This window comes from Caretta caretta, chromosome 11, assembly GCF_965140235.1.
Source record: "Caretta caretta isolate rCarCar2 chromosome 11, rCarCar1.hap1, whole genome shotgun sequence".
Classification (NCBI taxonomy): Eukaryota; Metazoa; Chordata; order Testudines; family Cheloniidae; genus Caretta; species Caretta caretta.
The window spans coordinates 23,430,061-23,452,023 of record NC_134216.1 but is presented as its reverse complement, the minus strand read 5'-3'; the positions used below and the strand labels follow the sequence as shown (position 1 = coordinate 23,452,023).

The following is a 21,963-nucleotide window of genomic DNA, read 5'->3' as shown; positions in this document are numbered from 1 at the left end:
TATTTAATGATGCAGCACCATCATTATACATTTATTCTCATAGATGATCACTCTAAGGAGCAACCTCTTCTGCCTAACAACTTGGTATTTTGTAAGATGCTGTTGAACAAAGCGACTGTAATTCATGACCTGTTAGGGGTGATACTTGAGACATATCTCTCATGAACAGCATATCTATGCATTAATCCTGTGTTTTGGGGTCTTTAATTGCTTTAAATATTTGCTTCTAGATCTTTGTTTCACACATTTTATTTACATGGTTTATTTTTCATTTTATGAAAAATCGATAACCAGACAGACTCTTTACCACACTGGATTAGTTTTATTTATTCTCTTTGAACTTGATTAAAAAGCTGTCAAACATAAGTGTACATTTTATCAGCAGAATACTTTTACAAAACAGGGTAGAAGATGTTTATAGCTGGAAACATACATTTCAAAATAAAACAATATTTGATATATTTGAGACAGTTACCCTTTTGTTTATCCATGACAACTGAAACTAACCATCAAATGCATAAATTGATTCAAGTCTAGCCAAGTAATCCTAAGGGCAAATGAAAAGGCTTTTTTTTAAAGTTCTTTCTAGATGAATTTAATGTAGTTCACCAATAAAGCATCCTCAGGAGCATAATAAAAATTCTACATAACATGACATAGCTAGGGAAAGAGGGAAGATGTACAATGTGATGAAGAATCAAAATGGATGTTACATTAAAAATGAGCAGTTATGCAATTTCTAAATTTCATGTACAGCATTTAAGGACAAAATGTCTAGGCTTTAATTTTGTGTCTAATTTTTCAGACAGAATGTTTATAATACTGCAATAAGTGCAGCTTGCTCTCTTTCTCTCTCTTTAAACATATTCATTGGAAACTGTTTTGAACTGTCACTTTTTGCTAGGGGAAAAATTACCATTCAACATGTCTCCATAACTCTCACTATACATCAAAGGGAAAAGGTATGTTACATTTACACCAAAATCGGTTATGAATGATGAAACATGTCTGTTTTAATTTAATTGCTTTTAATATATTTTTAAACCATTAATCTGCATTGCTGTTTATCTTGTTGTGCCATTGTATATGCTGGTAAGCAGCACTTCCTGTGTTTTTTGACCACATTCTATATACCCAGCTTGAAAATAATGGGATGAAAAATGAGCCCTGGAGTTTTCGCAGAATGAAACTCTCAAAGGGTTAATGTAGAATACATATAGCAAATGTTGACAATATTTTTTATTCCAATGTTTGAAAATTAAACACAAAATCATCATTAAGTTTTCACAAAATGAGGCATCTGTCACTTGAAAGAAAAAGAAATATTTCAGAAATATGTTTACAGAAATGTAAAAATATTAGACGTCAAGACAGATGTGAACATTTTCAATAACAGGCCCTGTCTGTCAGTCTTCCTCAGAGCTGAAGATCTTATTGTACTCACTTAACATAAGTTCAACTATCTGGTTTTGGTACAGCATGTGCACTGCCATGTTCCCTGACTCCTTTTCAGGTCTAAGGAGTGTTGGTCCAAATACAATTCCTAAGCTTTGTGTTGACATAAGATTCACGGATTCCTTGGCTGCTATCCTGTTGACAAAAGGAAAGAATTGGTTAAAGATGAGGGATGTCAAAGGAGGCGCTATTTCATTTGAAGCAGTGAAATGCATTTTATTGATTCTCCTATCAGTAATGTTTATTTGGTTAAATTATCAAAAAAAAAAAAAGCGAGGAGGGAACAGGAGTCGATAACTTCTGGCAGCATGACAAATGATGAAAGCAAATGTATATGTAGACAGCAAGACCTTAATTGGGTTGAGATCTAGGGCCTGAATTTCAGTACTCAGGTAGGACCCAAACACAACTAGTTTATGTAGTCCCTTTATTTTTTGTTTGTGTTCACTCATGGCTGGATTTAGACACAGGGAATGAATATCAGGCCCTGAGGGTTGGGAGACAGTCAGATTTGTTGGGGGGCTCCTGGAAGGAACCTACTCGCTTCTGTTAGCACACGTTCCTGTACTGGTGCAGTGTTGGTGTGCATGGACAAATTAAATGAAAGATCACATGAACCTTTGCCACTTCTGCCAGTCTCAGCCCAGTTACCTAAGGGGTGCAGGAATGAAAAGATACTTTGAGAAGAAGGGTAAAATGTATAACAGTATGTGTGACATGTCTATCCTGACATAAGGCTTCCTAAAAGAAAATAAGACCCTCCATCTTAATTAAAGGCTTTGGAAAATAATGCTCAGGATTACAGCATTAGACATATTGGTTTTCCGTATAATTTATAAAGCTGTTGGCTACAGTATTAATACTAAATGTTGACAATCATGCATTCTTACATATAAGACCTTAAGGATCAAGAAGTCTGATTTAAGAACAACTCAGATTTAGTGGATAAAGTATAGGTCGCCATTTCTGAAAATTTGACCCACTGGGCCAGATCCTCACATGATGCAAATTAGCATAGTTCCACATCACTCAATGGATTTACACCACTTGGGGACTTGGCCTATAATCTTGAAACATACTGTCTAGTCAGAGAGTGGAATAGTCTTTTAAAGAACTACTTAAAAACTGTAACTTACACTAGAGATTGGCCCCAAAGCCCAGTGAGGTTAATGGAAAGACTCCAATTGACTTCAGTGGGCTTTGGAACAGTCCTTATGAAAGCAAAACTCCAACATGTCTGATATACTTTCCTGGAGAACCCCAGTGAATAGAAATCTGTTTTCTTTAAAAATATGTAAAATGTAGTAGAGTGGAAAGAGTCTAATATATGCATTTTTAATAGAATAAATTATAGTCAGCCCCTACCCATGAATGCAGACTAAAGGTACCTTCAGAACTTAACTATGCACTGATCTGCTTTTCATTTATGAACACTTTACAACAGAGTAGTTTTAAGACTTTTTGTCATTCCGAAATGAGAAGTGGCTTAAGAAGCAGAGTGAATGTTTTGGGGGAAAGTACTTTCTAGTACTCTCTTTCCTTCTTCATCAGACGTATCTTTTAAAAATCTTAAACATTAAAAAATACAAATTCTTCTGTTTCTAAATACTTTTTGCAGAAGCTACAGTAAGCTACACTAATGGTGGCAAAAGCTGCATGAGACATCATCTATTCCATCCCTTAGAGAAAGATTTCTCTCCTGTTAGTGGGTGGGTCATGCAGTGAAGACTATCTTGTAGTGGAACCCTGCCAAACTTGTAGTTTACCACATTCCCTAAACGCAAACACTCATTTAGGTTTTTTTGCATGTATAAATAGGAAGCATTACTGTAGTTCTGTCTCATATGTGTAGCTGTGGTGTCCATTACACAAAACACTCTCCATATGGTACGAATCAGAACATCTTATTAGTTTCTTAAAATATAACATCTTTATTATAAATGAAAAAGAATACAGTATATTTTCCACTATTGCAATATTAACATAGCATTGTTCTTCTCAGGGAGGGGTTCAGAATGTCAGAAGTCAGGAAGAAAAACTACTTGTTAATAGCTTTGGTGCCAATTGAGTAAGTGCGAGCATCTGATCACTGTCATACATTTTATCCTAGTTATTTATTGCTACAAACATTTTTTCCTAATACCACTCAAGCAGTTGTCAGGTGATTAATAAGGTCCTGATCCTACAAAGATTTATTTGTTCATGTGCTTAACTTTAAGCACATGAATAGTCCCGGTGACTTCATCTGGACTGCTCATATGATAAAAATTACATGCCTAAATGATCTCTGCAAGATCAGTGTATACAACATTATATTGGCAAAGCTATGAGGGTCCATTTCACCCAGGGAAAAGTCATGTGCAATATGTCCATTGTGCGTATTTTGAGGGGTGAGCACTCTAGCACTTGCCGTGGTTATCGAGTGAGATGATATGCCTATTATTAAAATATTAAATCATCCTCCAAATATGCAAAGCTAAACACTAATGTTCACATGAAGGAACAAGCCACAATACTGGCTTCTAACCTTGTAAATTTCTAAGCCAATTATTATTTCTTAAGTGCCAACGTTGTGTTTGTTGCTGTAAGACATGAAAATCCAGAGCCAGCTCCTTGGCCTCAAGGAGGCTACTTTGCACCATTCTGGCATGCTGCCATCCTTGTGGGAGCAAAGGGGTGAGGTAGGATCTGAGAAGAATCAAGAAAAGAGTTATAGGCTGGGATAGAGACATGCAGCGTCTCTAAAGCATGGGCAAAATTTTACATGTGCTTTGACATGTTAGTGGTAGCCAGGGTAGAGATTTGAGCAGCGAGTAACACATTCCAAGTCATGGGCAAGGAAGATGATTTTGGCTGGATGGGGAGGCAGTGAGATAGGAAGTGGAGCAGTAAAGAGGGAGTGAATGAGAGGATAAATGAGGTGGAGGAGGGGGGTCAGGGAGTGACAGCAAATAAGTGGAGTGTGAGTCAACAGTGGTGGTGAGGTGACTGAAGTGTGTAAGTTGTGTGGAATGACAGAGGCTGAATGTGGTCGGCGGGCCAAGGAGCTGGGGTGGATGAATGGGAGGATGAGTTTCAGGGTGAGGGGGGTAAGTGATGAGGCATCACCACTTGATGTGACTATCACCAATGGTGTTTGGAGAGAAAAAGTTTGAAGTAGAGAGGAAACTGAGCAGTTATTTGAAGAGAGCGAGAGTTGGGCTGAGGTAGGAATGGGGTTGAAGAAAATATCTAGTTGGCTGGGAGGAATGAGAACGGTAGGGAGAAGACAAAGTCATGAAGAGAGAAGAAGAAGAAGACCACAAGCCCAGCCATTCAAAGTTATTTAAGCACCTAACTCCAACTGATATAGAATACTTTTGAGGACCTGGGCTTTATGGCCTAATCCAAAGCCCAGAGTAGCCACTGGAAAGACTTTCACTGATTTGCAATGGGCTTTAAATCAGACATGTAAGTTGTTGGGAGAGGTAACTCAGGGCTAGATCCACAAAAGGGATTTGGGCACCTAACCGCTACTTAGTGCCCAAATCTTCAAAACCCATGGTATTCCTGTAAGCACCTGAATTCCCTTGGTGCTTAAATTTAAATTTAAATGTTAATATAGTCCCCCGGGTGCCTACTGAGCATGTGTGCTTCCAGCTAAATTCTGATGGCTGGGTGCCTAGCTCACATCTAAGCCCTAGTGAGATCCTTAAACTAGGCATTGCCCTGACTTCTTCCCTATGGGCCCAATCCGGTAGGTGTGCTCAGAGGCCACCTACCAGATTGGGCCTTGCACCAACAAGTTGTGATGGAGAAGGAGCTGGAGCTCCCCTTATAACCTTTCATCCAGTGGTTATACCGCTCACCCAGAAAATCCCAGCCTCTGACCAATGTGGAGCAGCAACTTGAAGATAGGTCTCTTTCAGGGGAAACGAGTATCCTAACCACTGGGCTATATGATACAATAGGAAGGGCTCTCTGAACCTCTCCTATTGAAGCTGTTCTGTATGATATAAAATACTTAACAATTCACTGGACATAGAGATGAACTTGGGTCTTTCACAGCCCAGAGCAGTGTCCTAACCACTGGGTTATAGAGTCATTCTTATTTTTTCTCTGGCCCAATGAATATTTAATTAGTCATACAAAGTGGAACAGCTTCAAAAGTGCCCTACCCCAAGGTACCTATAACCCAGAGGCTAGGACACTCACCTGTAATGTGGAAGACCTATGTTCAACACAGACAGGGGAGGTGGGGGAAATCTGATCCCAGGTCTCCCACATTCTCAGTGAGTGCTCTAACCACTGGGCTAAAGGATATAAAGGGAAAAACATCCCATCCCCCATTTTTTGTGAAAAAGAGCTTGGGCATCTGACTTCAGGAGAGAGTTCGTAGCTGTGAATTCTGTGTGGTGACAGGCATCTCTCTCTGACCTGGACTTAGGTGCCTAAATCTCTTTGACAGGCGAGGCTTAGGTCACACCCCTCTCCTCGGCATTTGCTTTTGGCTACCTTAGATGGTTTCCTGCTCAGGGTGCTAGCTTGTATGAATCCCATTCTTAGCCACCTAACTCTCCCCATGAATTGGATAGGTGCCTGGGTCCTAACTTGGGATTGTGGATTCCACTTGGTGGTAGGATGCCTAAACATTAGGCCTTGCCATGCTGAGCCTCAGTCCCTTTTGTCAATCTAGTCCTAAATATTTAAATACCGCTCCCTCCTGGCTCAGTCCTCACATGGCATCAGCCTGCAGTTGGAGGCCATTACTTAAGGGATAGCATGTTGCAACCTCTTAAGGTGTGTAGTAGCAGAAGTGTTGCCTCCAAATACCCAGGAAGGAATACTGTCTCTCTAAGGCAGAATGACTCCCTGTGCTCTTCCTGGGCCACATCCCCTGAACACAAAGATCCATTTGAGCCCTACATAAATAACTAGTGGTGTCATAATGTTATGTTAACAGTGGACAGGGGCAGTGGACCACATGTCAGGAGACTTGAGTTTTATTTCAAACTCTCTCACAGACCTGCTGTGTGACCTCAGGCAAGTCACTTTACCTCTCTGAATTGCTCTTTCCCTGCCCACAGTTTGTCTGTCTTGCCTCTGTAGATTCTAAGTTCAGTCATTGTGGATAGTTCTCTGAGAATATCCACCCAGTGTGCAGTGTCAATAAAAGAAATCTAACAGAATGTTGGGAACCATTAGGAAAGGGCTAGATAATAAGAAAGAAAATGTTATAATGCCACTTTATAAAGCCATAGTACGCCCACACCTGGAATACTGTGTACAGTTCTGGTCACCCCAATTCATAAAAGTTATATTAGAATTGGAAAAGGTACAGAAAAGGGCAACAAAAATGACTAGGGGTATGGAACATCGTCCATCTGAGGAGAGATTAAAAAGACTGGGTCTGTTCATCTTAGAAAAGAGACAAAGAAGAGGGATATGATAGAAGTCTCTAAAATCATGAATGGTATGGAAAAAGTGAATGGAGAAGTGTTATTTACCCCTTCTCATAACACAAGAACCGGGATAGCAAGTTTACAACAAACATAAGGAAGTCCTGCTTCATGCAACACACAGTCAACTTGTGGAACTTATTGCCAGGGGATGTTGTGAAGGCCAAAAATATTAATGGGTTCAAAAAGAATTAATTAAGTTCATGGAGGATAGGACCATCAATAGCTATGACCCAAGATGGCTAGGGACACAATCCCATGATCTGCGTGTCCCTAAACCTCTGACTTCCAGAAGCTGGACTGGATGACAGGGGATGGATCACTGGATAATTGTCCTGTTCTGTTCATTCCCACTGAAGCATCTGGCACTGGCAACTGTCAGAAGACAGGATACTGGACTAGCAGGCCCATTGGTCTGATCCAGTATTGCTGTTCTTATGTGCTTTGGGGCAGTGACTGTCTCTCACTATGTTTGTGTACAGAACATGGCATGGGCAGCACTCATTTTAGATGGACCTCTCCGCACTAATGTAACATTAATGATGAATAAAAGCTGAAGTAAAAGCTTTTTTTGTATAATAGTGGCTGTATTGCTGACTTGTGATTATCATCTTCAAAAATATGAACTACTTATCAACCTTGTCTGAGTCTGATATAAATTAGACCTAGAGAAAAAAATAACTCTTATTTGAAAGGCAATTTTAAATGCTATTTAATCCAGTACAATTTGAGGAAAATAATTATGACTTTGTGGTTTTATACCTTTTTCTTTCAAAAAAGAAATTATTTATCAATGAAATTATGGTTGCTGTATTATATCCACAGTGTAAATTACTCCTGTAGTTGTGAAGTGAAATTCAGTTTATTAAAAAAAAAGGTTAAAATGAGCAAGAATTCATTTTTGGCAAGAGCAGAAAACATGATATACAGCCGACAACATAAAAAGGGAAAGGAAATGCCAGAGCTACTTTTTGTCAAGCCCAAATGGAAGGAGCAATGATCCATCCATTTAAGATTATTTTAGAAACAATCTATAATCCAGTGCTACAGATGTTGGAACCTCGTCAAAAAAATTGTTGAGCCTTATGCTGTGCTAGGTTTTTTTTTCTCTCCAAAAAGTCAGTTGAATTGCTAATTCAAAGAATGTTTTATATGCTTTAAGATCACAAGCCAAAAGAAACTCATATTGAAAATACAGATCTCATTATTAATAATGAAAAGAATTAGTCATGTATTAAAACAGTAAAGTATCTGATTGGAAAACTCTAATATCAAGGACAGCTATATAAGCAAAAATACTTTTTAAAATTTGTGCTTTGGCTGTTACCATGGTAACTGGAAGCTGGAAGCGATGTAATTGACTGTAGGACAACTATACAGTTAAGGTCATTACCTTATAGTGAAAATGGCTCTCCAGTTCTGTGTAAACTTACAGTTTTCAGACACTAACGGTAAAATCATTATTGATTTTGAAGTTTGGGAGTCATGGTGAGTGTGACAACCCCTTCAAACAAACCATCTGTAAAGACGGGTACTTTGTGTGAGTGACTAAGAAAGAGGTAAATCCTTCCCCCTGGTGACACTGATTCCTTTAGCACTTTAAAATGGAAAAGTGTTCTTACTGAAACATACACCAAAATCTATAAAGGTAAATCAGTTTAAATTTTCCCAAAGGAAATTATTTAGTATTGGTAATTCACTATATATTGTAGTGAGCTGGCTAATGTGTATTAGATGGAATCAGAACTGTTCAACTTTGTGTCATCGGCCCTATATGGCTACTGAAACTTCTACCTTGACTCAAATGTTGGGGGAGGAGGGTGTCCCTGCTTTTGGAGAAACTGATTTTGGCAATGTTATTTACTATTTATTTTAAATTAGATTAAAAAGTTAATTTTAAGAGTCTGATTCTGCCACTCTTGCAGCGACTGGGCAAAATATAATATGACTAAAGAGCAACATGAGGGAACATTAACAAAACCAATCAAAATAGTTAGAACAAACAAATGGCTCAGCTTTTGAAACATAAATCCTCAGCTGGTAGAATGCCTGCTTTATTCCCTGAAGGCAATGGAGCTACACCAATTTACACCAGTACAGAGTGTTACTCTCGGGGGGGTTGTTGTAAAGAGCATCACAGCTTCTTCCGAAGCGTGGAGAAAAGTAATCAAAAGTAAACAAGGAGAAAAATAATCTCGCAACTAGGCAGAGTATAGCTCATTTACAGCATTATGCACATGCATAATTAACCTATGGAACTTGCTGACACAAGATATTGAGACCAAGACTTTGGCAGGATTCACGAAAAGATTAGAGATGTATATGGATAATGAAAACTCTGTTGTTACATGAGATGGGATAAAAATGTATACATGATTACACTTCCTTATTCTTCTGGGGACAGCCACTAAAACCCTGGAGTTAGAAAGAAACTTCCTCTATGGATACATTATTCTTTGCTTGTCCATTGAAGTGGCTTGCATCTTTTCTGAAGTCTGGTACTGGCTACTGTCAAATACAGGTCACTGGACTAGATGGACTATTGGTCTGAGCCAATATGTAAATTCCTATAACCTCATTTAGTGGGTAAAAATCTGCATATTCCATTGATTCACTTTACCAGTAAGTATCCCAAAATTAGCTAATATCTGTTTCCTATACGTAGTCAGGCACATGGAAATGGAGCGTCTTAACTTCAGAAGTAAACTGTTATGGCAGTAGTGGGCAAACTATGGCCCGTGGGCCGCATCCGGCCCACCAGCCATTTTAATCTGGTCCTCGAGCTCCTGCTGGGGAGTGCGATCTGGGGCTTGCCCCGCTCTGGCGCTCCAGCCGGGAGTAGGGTCGGGGTCCGCTCCATGCAGCTCCCGGAAGCAGCAGCATGGCCCCTTCCGGCGCTTACGTATAGGGGCAGCCAGGGGTCTCTCCTCTGCATGCTGCCCCCTCCCCAATGGGAACCATGGCCAATGAGAGCTCCAGGGGCAGCGCCTGTGGACAGGACAGCGCGCAGAGCTGCCTGGCTGCGCCTCTGTATAGGAGCCAGAGAAGGGCCATGCCACTGCTTCTGGGAGCCATTTGAGGTAAGCGCCACCTGGAGCCTGCACCCCTGAGCCTCCCCACGTGCCCCAACCCCCTGCCCCAGCCCTGATCCCCCTCCCACCCTCTGAACCTCTTGATCCCAGCCCAGAGCACCCTCCTGCACCCCAAACCCTTCATCCTCAGCCCCACCCCAGAGCTCGCACCCCCCAGCCAGAGCCCTAACCTCACTCCCCCCCCCGACACCCTACTTCCCCTTCCCTGCATGCTGAGCTCCTCATTTCTGGCTCCACCCCAGAGCCTGCACCCCCAACCAGAGCCCTCACCCCCTTCCGAACCCCCAACCCCAATTTTGTGAGCATTCATGGCCCGCAATTTCTATTCCCAGATGCGGCCCTCGGGCCAAAGAGTTTGCCCACTCCTGTGTTATGGGAATGGTTCAATTGCTTGCTATACTGAGTGTACTGGCATTAGGGATATCATTAGTTAACAGATCTCTTTGCTTTACAGTTGCAGGCTTTTGGGTTGGCTTCACACAGTAGTTTCCTGATTGTTCATATTGCATTTCTTTTAATCAGTGTTGACATATTAAATTTTGATTTTTATGATGCAATGATCCTAGCTGAGCATTTTACACTTTCCTTCCCTGCTGCAAAAGCTGACTTGCAGAAGTTAAAAACACACACACACACACACACACACAACAGGTATTGCATTATATACTTTGCCTTAGTGACAAGATATTTGGGGAGAAATCATCCAAGCTTGAAATAAAATCTTTATTGAAAGTAATTCTACGTCCATGCCAGTGAGACGCATTGTAGGATCCGAACAGATGTCCCAGGGGAAAACTGTGCACCAGTCAGGGTTGATTACTTAGACCTCCTGTCAGTTCTTAACTCACTGACAATGGCTGAGGCATTCAGTACAACTTTGTTTTCTTTATTCGGAAATAAAGTTAATATGCTTACCTTAACTGTGCCAAATGTACTGGAAAATAACCTGATAATAAAAGTGCCGTCCTCTAAAGTGATAATGTCTGTATGTATAAGCACATTTTGACAGGGCTTTTGCAGCCTAGTAGTGAACTATTAGGAAGGAAGTACATATACCAAATGATACACAGATAGCCTATCAGGTTTCCTGTGACTACATTTGCTTTTTATTCAAAGCCTCTGGTACATACTTTTCTGATATACAGCATATTATCGTAAAGTTATTTTCTATTGCAAACTTACTTCCGCTCAGCGATGTTAGCCATTTTTCATGACTATTGTTGTGTTATTTGGTATTACAAGGATGACCAAGGTATGGAGTTTGATTTTGGGAGTCATTTTAAGACATTGGCAACAGTAATCATGCAGAGATAATCTGTATTCTCAGGGGACTATGTCCAGTTATAGGGTGACCCAACTCACCCCAGATGGTGAAATTCATTCTGTGCAGACAACTACTATGAGGCCGATGCACCGCTTAACCCATTTTAAGAGAATTTACCAATGTAATCAATATAATTGAGCTCTTGATACCAATACCATAAGTCCAGTTTGTTTAAACTGTTAGCTCATTGCAGTACAATGGAGATAAATTTAAAATATAGTAATAAATTGGGAGTCTCAATATTTTATGACTACAAACAAACCCTAATTATTTATGTACTTTATGGATGATTTGCTCAGTTGCAGTGCAGTGCTATTCACTAGCTGATGAAGCTAAGTAAATGCAAACACTATCAAGGGAATCTCTAGATTGCTGTTTGTTAACTTCATATACCATGTTCTGGGGGGTTTCTCTGTGCATATGTACATAGTATCTCAGATTTATACTTTATAGTGGAGTGCCAAAATATTATATTACAACGTATGCCCTTTTCAAAATGTACTAGGTGGCTTGAATGTATAATTCAAAGATTATAGGAAATACCTAAAATGATTAATATAGTTACAAAACTGCTTTTTTTTCACCAGCCTGAAATACTAATGTGCTTAAAATTCCTATTTGCTCCAAAATGTTGAAGTCAAAATAATAACTATGTAAGATCAGTAATGGAGAAACCAAGTCATAGCGTATGATATGCTATCTAACAGAGGTCAGAAATAGTTCAGACATAAGGGTTTGCTTTAGCTGCAAATAGCCTTAGTGGCTCCCTGGCCTACAAAACTTCATAGATTCCTGCCCTCTGCAGCTGCAGATGCTAATCACAACTCTTTGGGGGAAATCCCTTCTCCTCAGAGGCTCTGGGACACAAGATATGGAATTGGTGCTGCCTTCTTCTCCAGAATAGCTCATTCAACTACCATATATGGTAACTGGGCAGCTGATAATGACACTAAGGGGAATGGGTATTCCCCAAAACAATGGCTAAATTATATCTGAGAATAGATTCTTACTTGGCTCAAAGATCAAGCTGGAGGCAAGCTGGAGAAAGACATTCATTCTGGCTATTTGGCTTTACCCTGAGTTTAAGAGGAAGGTATTTCGAAATTTCACTCTCCCCCCTCACCGCGTACCAGAACCAGGGCTCCAGCTGAGCCCAAACGTTTATACCACAATTAAACAGCCCCTTAGCCTGAGTCCTATGAGCCTGAGTCAGCCAGCATAGGCCAGTCATGGGTGTTTCATTGTAGTGTAAACGTACCCAGAGAGACTAAGGGTGGAATCCACAAAGCTACTTAGGAGACTAAACCCAGATTTAGACACCTAATTCCCTATTGTGATCCACAAAACTCCTGCCAAACCCTCTAGGCACCTAAACTCATTCGGTGCTTACGTTTTTCAAAGGAAGAATTCCCTAGGCAGCTAAGTTTGAAATGACCCACTCAAGAGGATTTGGCTTGGAAGTCATACTAAGTTAGGGCCTCTTGCAATTTTTAGCCTGTGATAAACGTCCACACCTTCTATTATATTTGGCTTGTACAGTATTTAATTCATTATTTGTGACTGAGCACAGAGCGGTTCTGATTAATGTTTGAAGGGGATACAACTAACACATTTGGGCTAATCACCTTAGCACAAAGGAACATTCTACCATTAGCGTAAAGCTAGTCTGTGCAGGAGGCAGAGCTTTCTGAGGAGGTGGTCCAAGATTGTGGAACAAACTCCCCCTGCAAATTAAGGACCCTCACAAACCTCACCACCTACTGCTCCAAGTGCAAGGTGCATATCTTTGACCTGCCTTCTCTAACATAAACAACTAGCAGGGTGTACCTTTAGAAACCCCAAACCAAAACCCTAGTAAATAAAACACTGCACATGCAATTCTCCCCATTGGGGAGAGGATGAGAGAGAGAACAAACCATGTGTACAGATGTTAGACACATTGTGTAATACATTCCTTGAAGAAACTTGGGGCTAGATCCACAAAAAGAATTAAGGCATTGCAATACCTAACTTTTAGGCACCCTCCCATCTCGTGGAATCCACAACCCTGAGTTTAGAGCCTAGGCTCCCAGTACAATCATGGGGAGCATTAAGTGTCTAAGAATGGGATTCACAGAAGCCAGGAAACTGAGCAGGGAACTGCCTAGGCTAGCTAGTAGGAAATGCTGAACACGAGAGGTGGACCTAAGTCCTGCCCCCAAAGGGAACTAAGCACCTAACACAGGCATATTGGAGGTACTTCTCTCTGCTTGGGATCCTAAGTGTTGAGCCTGGCTTTATGTGTTTACAGTTGATGGTGGAGACCTAGGTTTGGATCCGTATTCTTCCTGACTTGAATACAGGTCTCCCATGTGAATGCTCTACTCAGCAAACTGTTGGATATTTTGGGGTGAGTCTCTAAAATATGTATTGGACCAGAGTGAGAATTACTCCATAGTCTAGTGTTTAGACCGAGGTTCTGGTCCCTGCTCCAAATCAGGCAGAACAGAGATTTAAACCTAGGTCTCCTACATCCCAGCTGAGCACACTAACCACTGGGATATTGGTTACAGTGAGAACAACCTTTTATGCACATTAGGTATATATTCTGAGGATGCCTACTGGATCAGGCCCCCACAAGTGAGGGAACCCCAGTTTGAGAATCCTGCTGGAGCTTTAGGCGCTGAGATGAACAGCACCATCAGGACTTGGGCAGCTTTGTTCATGCCCGCTGCCAGAAATTTAGGCACCTCCAGGTTTAGGTGGCAGTTGATCAGGGTTTTGAGGATCTCAGTGGCACCTAAATGACGGTGTGAGGGACCTAACGTGGCAGTTAGGTGTCTAAGTCCCTTTGTGGGTGTAGTTCTTGGATAGTACAGTGATGAAGGTGGTATAAGAACCTATACAGAAGAGAAGAGAATCAGACTCAAATATATGTATAGCTCTACTCACAACATCCTTGACTGGCTTTGTAACTTTTGCTTCTGGAAGCTATTGTTTTGTTTATAGATTCATAGATACTAAGGTCAGAAGGGACCATATGATCATCTAGTTTGACCTCCTGCACAACGCAGGCCACAGAATTTCACCCACCCACTCCTGCGAAAAACCTCTCACCTATGTCTGAGCTATTGAAGTCCTCAAATCGTGGTTTAAAGACTTCAAGGAGCAGAGAATCCTCCAGCAAGTGACCCGTGCCCCATGCTACAGAGGAAGGCGAAAAACCTCCAGGGCCTCTTCCAATCTGCCCTGGAGGAAAATTCCTTCCCGACCCCAAATATGGTGATCAGCTAAACCCTGAGCATATGGGCAAGATTCACCAGCCAGATATTACAGAAAATTCTTTCCTGGGTAACTCAGATCCCACCCCATCTAATATCCCATCACAGGCCATTGGGCCTATTAACCATGAATATTTAATTACCAAAACCATTTTTATTATTGACTCGTACACCAGACCAGCCTAGTAAATAGCTGAACCTGTCCTGGTGCCAGGATCTATAAGCTTTGGGGGTCTGCATGTCCCAGAAGGCAGCAGATACTTTTATATGAATATAGCTTTAAGTTTCTAAATTAGTTTAATTTTTGTAATTCAAGAATGGCTTAAGCCATGTTTCCTTGAAACATGAAAAAATAAAAAAACAGTTCGGTAACAATCTCACTTGAATCAAGAACTGCAAAAATAGAACCTTTATCATCAGCACAGCACATCCAAAAATGTCTTTGTAAAATAAATCAAATTATATGAGTTAATTGATTCCAGGCAACATCAGCAACTGCAGGTGGAAACTGAATAACAGGATGCTTATTAATGAAGGACTATTAATCAAAATTGACAATCGCAATTCCTGTTTCTTTTATTTGAATTCTACCTGCAATGGCCATAGACACATTTGTCAAATTTTTAAATACAGATTCGTAAGAAATGGAAATATTTAACACTTGGGATTTTAGCTGGAGATATAGGGCTATTTGTTTAAACAGTGAAAGGATATCCTAAATCCAATGTGACAAGCAATGCCAAAGATGCCAGTGGTAATTAATTAGCACTTAATTTAGACCACTGAACAACAGGATATGGAATTGGTGCTCAGTGCCATTTCCCCTTAGGCTCCATCTCATGAGGGTCAGGAGTATGGCTGTTGTGTTGAAGGTCAGTAAATAAATTGGGGGAACACATTGACACTGGACTTTTCATGATAGATATCCTTCACCCTTGTAACTGCTTCTGGCTATCATTGACGAGAAAAGGACTGTGGCTGTTTTGTGAAGAATGCTGTGTACTAGCATGATTCAAGCAAGGTAGAGTTTGAACTCACATGTCACACACTAGTCACACTAGATGCTTCCTACAGAAGCAGAACTATTGCAGCATGTGTCTGTCCTAGAAATACGCTTTTAAACACAGCTGGGAAAGCTTGAGAAAGCTTGACAAGCAAGCAAATTTGCTTAAAAAAGGTCTCAAATTTGCTAGATTTGTGAGCTTAGCTTTTACCTTAAGCTTAATTACAATCAATGGAAGATTTTTAAAGTGAGGGGAGAAATTAAGTCAGCAAGAAAAAATGCACACATTTCTTCATTATGCTGTGGACTTTGTCTCTAATAATAATATACAGCACTTATATAGAACAGTCCATCCATAGATCTCAAAGGTGGGCTAGCATTATTATCTTCATTTTACCAATGGGGAAACTGAGTGTCTGAGATACGAAGTGACATTTCCATAATCACACAATGATTCCATGCAGAAACTAAATACCAGATCTCCTGACTCCTAGTCCATTTTCCTAGTCATCACATATGGCCACCTTTGGACAACACATTCCAAACAGAACATGAAAAGCATGCACGAGGTCCTGCAAATGAACTAGTAAGGTTGTACACAATTGCACATAACTGGAATGGTTTATTTTAAATATGCTGGTGAGAAAAATAAAAAGCGGATATAACCCCTGGCATTGTGTACAATAATAGAATCCTCATCCTTCTGAGCAGGCTTAGAGCTTCAGCCAGACAGGGCTATCACAAACCCTCTCAGCTGCTGTAGTCTTCTCCCAACAACTGCAAACTCTGGGGCAGGAGATGGATTTGGCATCCATAGAGAGGGGGATATGATACCGTCTGATACAAATACTCATACAGCCAATTTTTTCCCTTTTGCAGTTCAGCTGAAATGGCAATGGGCATGAGCATTGCTGTTCAGATACCAATATTTTTCTCAAGTTGCCAGCAACGAATGATCCCCTGCTACACTTCAGAAAGTCATATTTTCTCCCAGGATACCAGATGTGGAAACACTAGAAATGGTAGTGTGCCCCCTTCACACAGATTTAATTGCTACTGTAGATCCTGTGCTCATTGCACGATCACAGCTTTATATAGTAGTTTCCCCAGCAGGGCTGTGTCGTCTCATCAAAGAAATTCCTGGCCAGGTAACAGCCCTCAGAAAATATCCCAAAGAACCATTGGGTTAGTATTTACCTTTGCTTTTCACATCACCGTACGCCTTGCGGTGCCCTGTACATATCACCTCTCTAGCCCATGGGTGAAAGTGCTATTGAAGTCAATTACAACTTCTTCAGAAGTGGTATTTTTACCCACAAAAGCTTATGCCCAAATAAATCTGTTAGTCTTTAAGGTGCCACCGGACTCCTCGTTGTTTTTGTGGATACAGACTAACACGGCTACCCCTCTGATAATTGAAGACAATTACAAAACTCCCATTGCTATCCATTCCATAGCCTGTTGCAGTGTGCAGTCACCGTCCTTTTGTGTTGAAGCTGCAATAATCTATTGGGAGCAAAGATGTGGACCCAGAATATGTTTCCAGAATGTCCAGTTTCTGACTTAATGTAGTCATTTGGCTGAAATTTTCAAATTGGGAAGCTCAACTTTAGGCAACCTGTTTGAAAATGTATCTGTTCCAATGAACCTTGAAAGCTCTGAGGACAAACTTAGCTTTATCCTGCCAATAAATCATAATTTTTATCCAGTATCATGAACAAAAGTTTCTGTTTTATATGGCATGGGATGTTCTTTGGAGTTGCGATCAAGAAATGTTGGCAGCGAATGGCTTCATAAGGGTCATAGCACAACTGCATTTCCTGTTCTGTGAACTGCTAGATATATATGTTCTCTATATGGTATGCCATTTTAAGTGATTCCAACATCTGAAAAACCCTAAGTGTATTGTCCTACAGGCTCCCTCTCTTGTTGTTAGGATTAAGGTCTGTACACATTGGTCTGCCTAAGAGCAATGATTGAGTATGGTATGTGAACCCTCTATAAGCTACAAGTGCAACATACATCCACGAATTTGTATCACATTTGAAAGATGCTTTAACATGCCTCCCAGCATCACAGTTGCTTCAGCACTGATATCAAATATGAATGGAATGAGGGTCTTTCTTAAATGCACTAGTGAATATATGCCACTGAGAGTTTTTGATTTATTTAAATTTATTTACATCTCACATCCTCATGAACAATGTGTTTATAATGTCAGCATTGTCTTTTCCACTCACACTTTGTCTTGTCCATTCACCTTAGCTTGATATTTATTCTTTATGTACATATGTAGCCCACTGCACTAAATGCAGGAAATGTCTGGAATGGGTAACTGTGGAATGCACCATTTGCATGAACTGCAAGTTTGTAGGTTTCCATGTCTTCCCAGTTTTAAATAGGGGTTGGGTAGCTCACTGGCCCTCTTGTGTGTTCAACTATCCATCTGTCTGCAGGAGTGTTACAGTGGGTCATGTGATCGTGGCTGAACCCATCCTAATTGCCTACATGCTCTACAAATGTCCACTGTTCATTTTCTGTCATGCTAAACTCACAATTTCTGGCTTTCTGCCTCAGCCCCCTTAAATACTAGTTTAGGCCACAAGTTTGTAATTGTGCAAATGTCTAGAACTGAAGGTGATCAAGAAATAAGGAAAAAGAAAAGGAGTACTTGTGGCACCTTAGAGACTAACCAATTTATTTGAGCATGAGCTTTCGTGAGCTACAGCTCACTTCATCAGATGTATACCGTGGAAACTGCAGCAGACTTTATATACACACAGAGAATATGAAACAATACCTCCTCCCACCCCACTGTCCTGCTGGTAATAGCTTATCTAAAGTGATCAACAGGTGGGCCATTTCCAGCACAAAGCCAGGTTTTCTCACCCTCCACCCCCCCACACAAATTCACTCTCCTGCTGGTGCTAGCCCATCCAAAGTGACAACTCTTTACATAATCAAGTCGGGCTATTTCCTGCATAGATCCAGGTTTTCTCACATCCCCCCCACCCTCATACACACACAAACTCACTCTCCTGCTGGTAATAGCTCATCTAAACTGACCACTCTCCAAGTTTAAATCCAAGTTAAACCAGAACATCTGGGGGGGGGGGGTAGGAAAAAACAAGAGGAAACAGGCTACCTTGCATAATGACTTAGCCACACCCATGGAAAAGAAGCCCTTGAGGAATTCCACCATGATTTCAACAATTTCCATCCCACCACCAACCTCAGCCTGGTCCAGTCCACACAAGAGATCCACTTCCTGGACACTACAGTGCTAATAAACAATGGCCACATAAACACCACCCTATACCGGAAACCTACTGACCCCTATTCCTACCTGCATGCCTCCAGCTTTCACCCTGACCACACCACACGATCCATCGTCTACAGCCAAGCTCTGCGATACAACCGCATTTGCTCCAACCCCTCAGACAGAGACAAACACCTACAAGATCTCTGTCAAGCTTTCTTACAACTACAATATCCACCTGCAGAAGTAAAGAAACAGATTGATAGAGCCAGAAGAGTTCCCAGAAGTTACCTACTACAGGACAGGCCTAACAAAGAAAATAACAGAACGCCACTAGCGGTCACCTTCAGCCCCCAACTAAAACCCCTCCAACGCATTATTAAGGATCTACAACCTATCCTAAAGGATGACCCAACACTCTCACAAGTCTTGGGAGACAGGTCAGTCCTTGCCTACAGACAGCCCCGCAACCTGAAGCAAATACTCACCAACAACCACATACCACACAACAAAACCACTAACCCAGGAACTTATCCTTGCAACAAAGCCCGTTGCCAATTGTGCCCACATATCTATTCAGGGGACACCATCACAGGGCCTAATAACATCAGCCACACTATCAGAGGCTCGTTCACCTGCACATCCACCAATGTGATATATGCCATCATGTGCCAGCAATGCCCCTCTGCCATGTTCATTGGTCAAACTGGACAGTCTCTACGTAAAAGAATAAATGGACACAAATCAGATGTCAAGAATTATAACATTCATAAACCAGTCGGAGAACACTTCAATCTCTCTGGTCACGCAATCACAGACATGAAGGTCGCTATCTTAAAACAAAAAAACTTCAAATCCAGACTCCAGCGAGAAACTGCTGAATTGGAATTCATTTGCAAATTGGATACTATTAATTTAGGCTTAAATAGAGACTGGGAGTGGCTAAGTCATTATGCAAGGTAGCCTGTTTCCTCTTGTTTTTTCCTACCCCCCCCCCCAGATGTTCTGGTTTAACTTGGATTTAAACTTGGAGAGTGGTCAGTTTAGATGAGCTATTACCAGCAGGAGAGTGAGTTTGTGTGTGTATGGGGGTGGGGGGGATGTGAGAAAACCTGGATCTATGCAGGAAATAGCCCGACTTGATTATGTAAAGAGTTGTCACTTTGGATGGGCTAGCACCAGCAGGAGAGTGAATTTGTGTGGGGGGGTGGAGGGTGAGAAAACCTGGCTTTGTGCTGGAAATGGCCCACCTGTTGATCACTTTAGATAAGCTATTACCAGCAGGACAGTGGGGTGGGAGGAGGTATTGTTTCATATTCTCTGTGTGTATATAAAGTCTGCTGCAGTTTCCACGGTATACATCTGATGAAGTGAGCTGTAGCTCACGAAAGCTCATGCTCAAATAAATTGGTTAGTCTCTAAGGTGCCACAAGTACTCCTTTTCTTTTTGCGAATACAGACTAACACGGCTGTTCCTCTGAAACAAGAAATAAGGCTTATTTTTGCTTTACATTTGTTTCTAATTGTGATAATCCAAAGCTACAGTGCCTGGCTGATCTGCCAGTGGACTGCAGCTCCCCGGTGAGTTTTACTGGCATAGGGAAAGCTCCAGACAGTGTACAGCCAACTTTGCCAACTCTATGCCAGAGGCTACAGGAGCTCCTGGATAAGGGGGGCATAACGGGCCTGCTGAAGCAAGAAGAGGGTGTGGCCAGGGCATTGCACATGCTGGCCAGAATGGCCAAAGGGACTGTTGCAGCCAGGGTGCAAAATTAGGAGACAGAACTGTCCAAAGTGTGATGGGGGCTGAACTACTCCCCAGCAAGCCCCTGGATTAGGAGATGTGCAAAAGTGAGGTGCTTCCATGTTAATTCCTACACGGCACTGAGTTGAGGCACAGGGATGAATTAGCCTCCAGTGTGGACAGGATCAAATGGCTGCCTAGAAGGCTGCAGGTTTCTGTGTAACCTCTCCTTCAGATACACTTGAAAAAACTCCTTAGATCACTGCCAGCTTTGATGTAAATTTCCTTAGATTAGTAGGGGAGGGGGCTTGAAGTGCACCATATCTGAGTTGCTGTGTCTTTTGTATTAACCCTTTAAATGAGTACTCAGCTGCAGCTTGTGTATGGCGCAGCACTCTGCCAATGGAATGTCTGCAGTGGAAAGGGGACACTCCAGATATCCAGGATACTACTCCAAATAAATGTGTGAGTCTCTAAGGTGCCACAAGGACTCCTCATTCTTTTTGCGGATACAGACTAACATGGCTACCACTCTGAAACCTACTCCGGGTGTGTTTTGCCCACTGTGTAGTTAGGCAGTACCAAAGTGGTTAATGGTTCATTCTCATAGTCTCTAAGGCCCAGATTTGTTAAGGTATTTAAGTGTTTCTACATTCAGTGGTGCAGTGCTTAACTGATTTAAGAGCCTAAATCTCATTTTCAAAAGGAATTTAGGCACGTAGGAGCAAAAAATCCCATTGACAGCTCATGGGATTTTGGCTCCTAAGTGCCTAAATTCCTTTAAAAAATGAGATTTAGGCTCTTAGGCATTGCAATGCCAAGGGCAGCAACACCTAAATACCTTCAAAAATCTGGGCCCAAATTCCTTGTAAATGGTGAGCTTTCTGTGCACTCACCCTGTTGGTCCTTGCACTGAGCTCAGACCTGGAGGAAAGATGAATTCAGCCAAAAGACAGCTCTAGAACCTTATAGTCACCATATTTGTCTTTCAGGACCCTCTGGTTGGACTTGCAGATCTCTACTTACCTGCTCTCTGGAGTTTTTCTGAACTATGGATAGGAATTTCATTAATGAGGAGGATTAAGTTTGGCTGTGACTGCTGGACGCCAGATAAATACAAACTGCATGTGTTTTGTACAGGACGCCCCTGCACTATTTCCAGCTGCTCGATATAACTGTAAATTTTTTAGGGACAGTAGATATTAATTCAAGTGTAACCTGAGTCCAGCGTACAGAAAAGAATGATCCATTCAGTCATGAGGAGCGTGTACGGATCATAGTTATGTGACAGTGCAACATTACCCAGAATATATCTAAAATGTAAAACTAGCTAGCATATAGTATTATGTATGGTAAATATAATGTGGAGCATAAGCCTGTCTGGAGAC

At 41.4% G+C, this 21,963-nt stretch overlaps 1 protein-coding gene across 4 annotated transcripts in view; it reads right to left on the bottom strand.

Annotated features, from left to right (window-relative positions):
- Nucleotides 1-302: 302 nt before the first annotated feature.
- Nucleotides 303-21,963, bottom strand: part of ARHGAP15 (Rho GTPase activating protein 15) — a 458,500-nt gene continuing 436,839 nt past the window's right edge. For all 4 annotated transcript variants that reach the window (XM_048868642.2, XM_075117817.1, XM_075117819.1 and 1 more), the window contains one exon: nucleotides 303-1,590. In XM_048868642.2, the coding sequence (XP_048724599.1) occupies nucleotides 1,407-1,590 (184 nt within the window). In that variant the 3' untranslated portion in view covers nucleotides 303-1,406. The remainder of the gene's footprint in view (nucleotides 1,591-21,963) is intronic.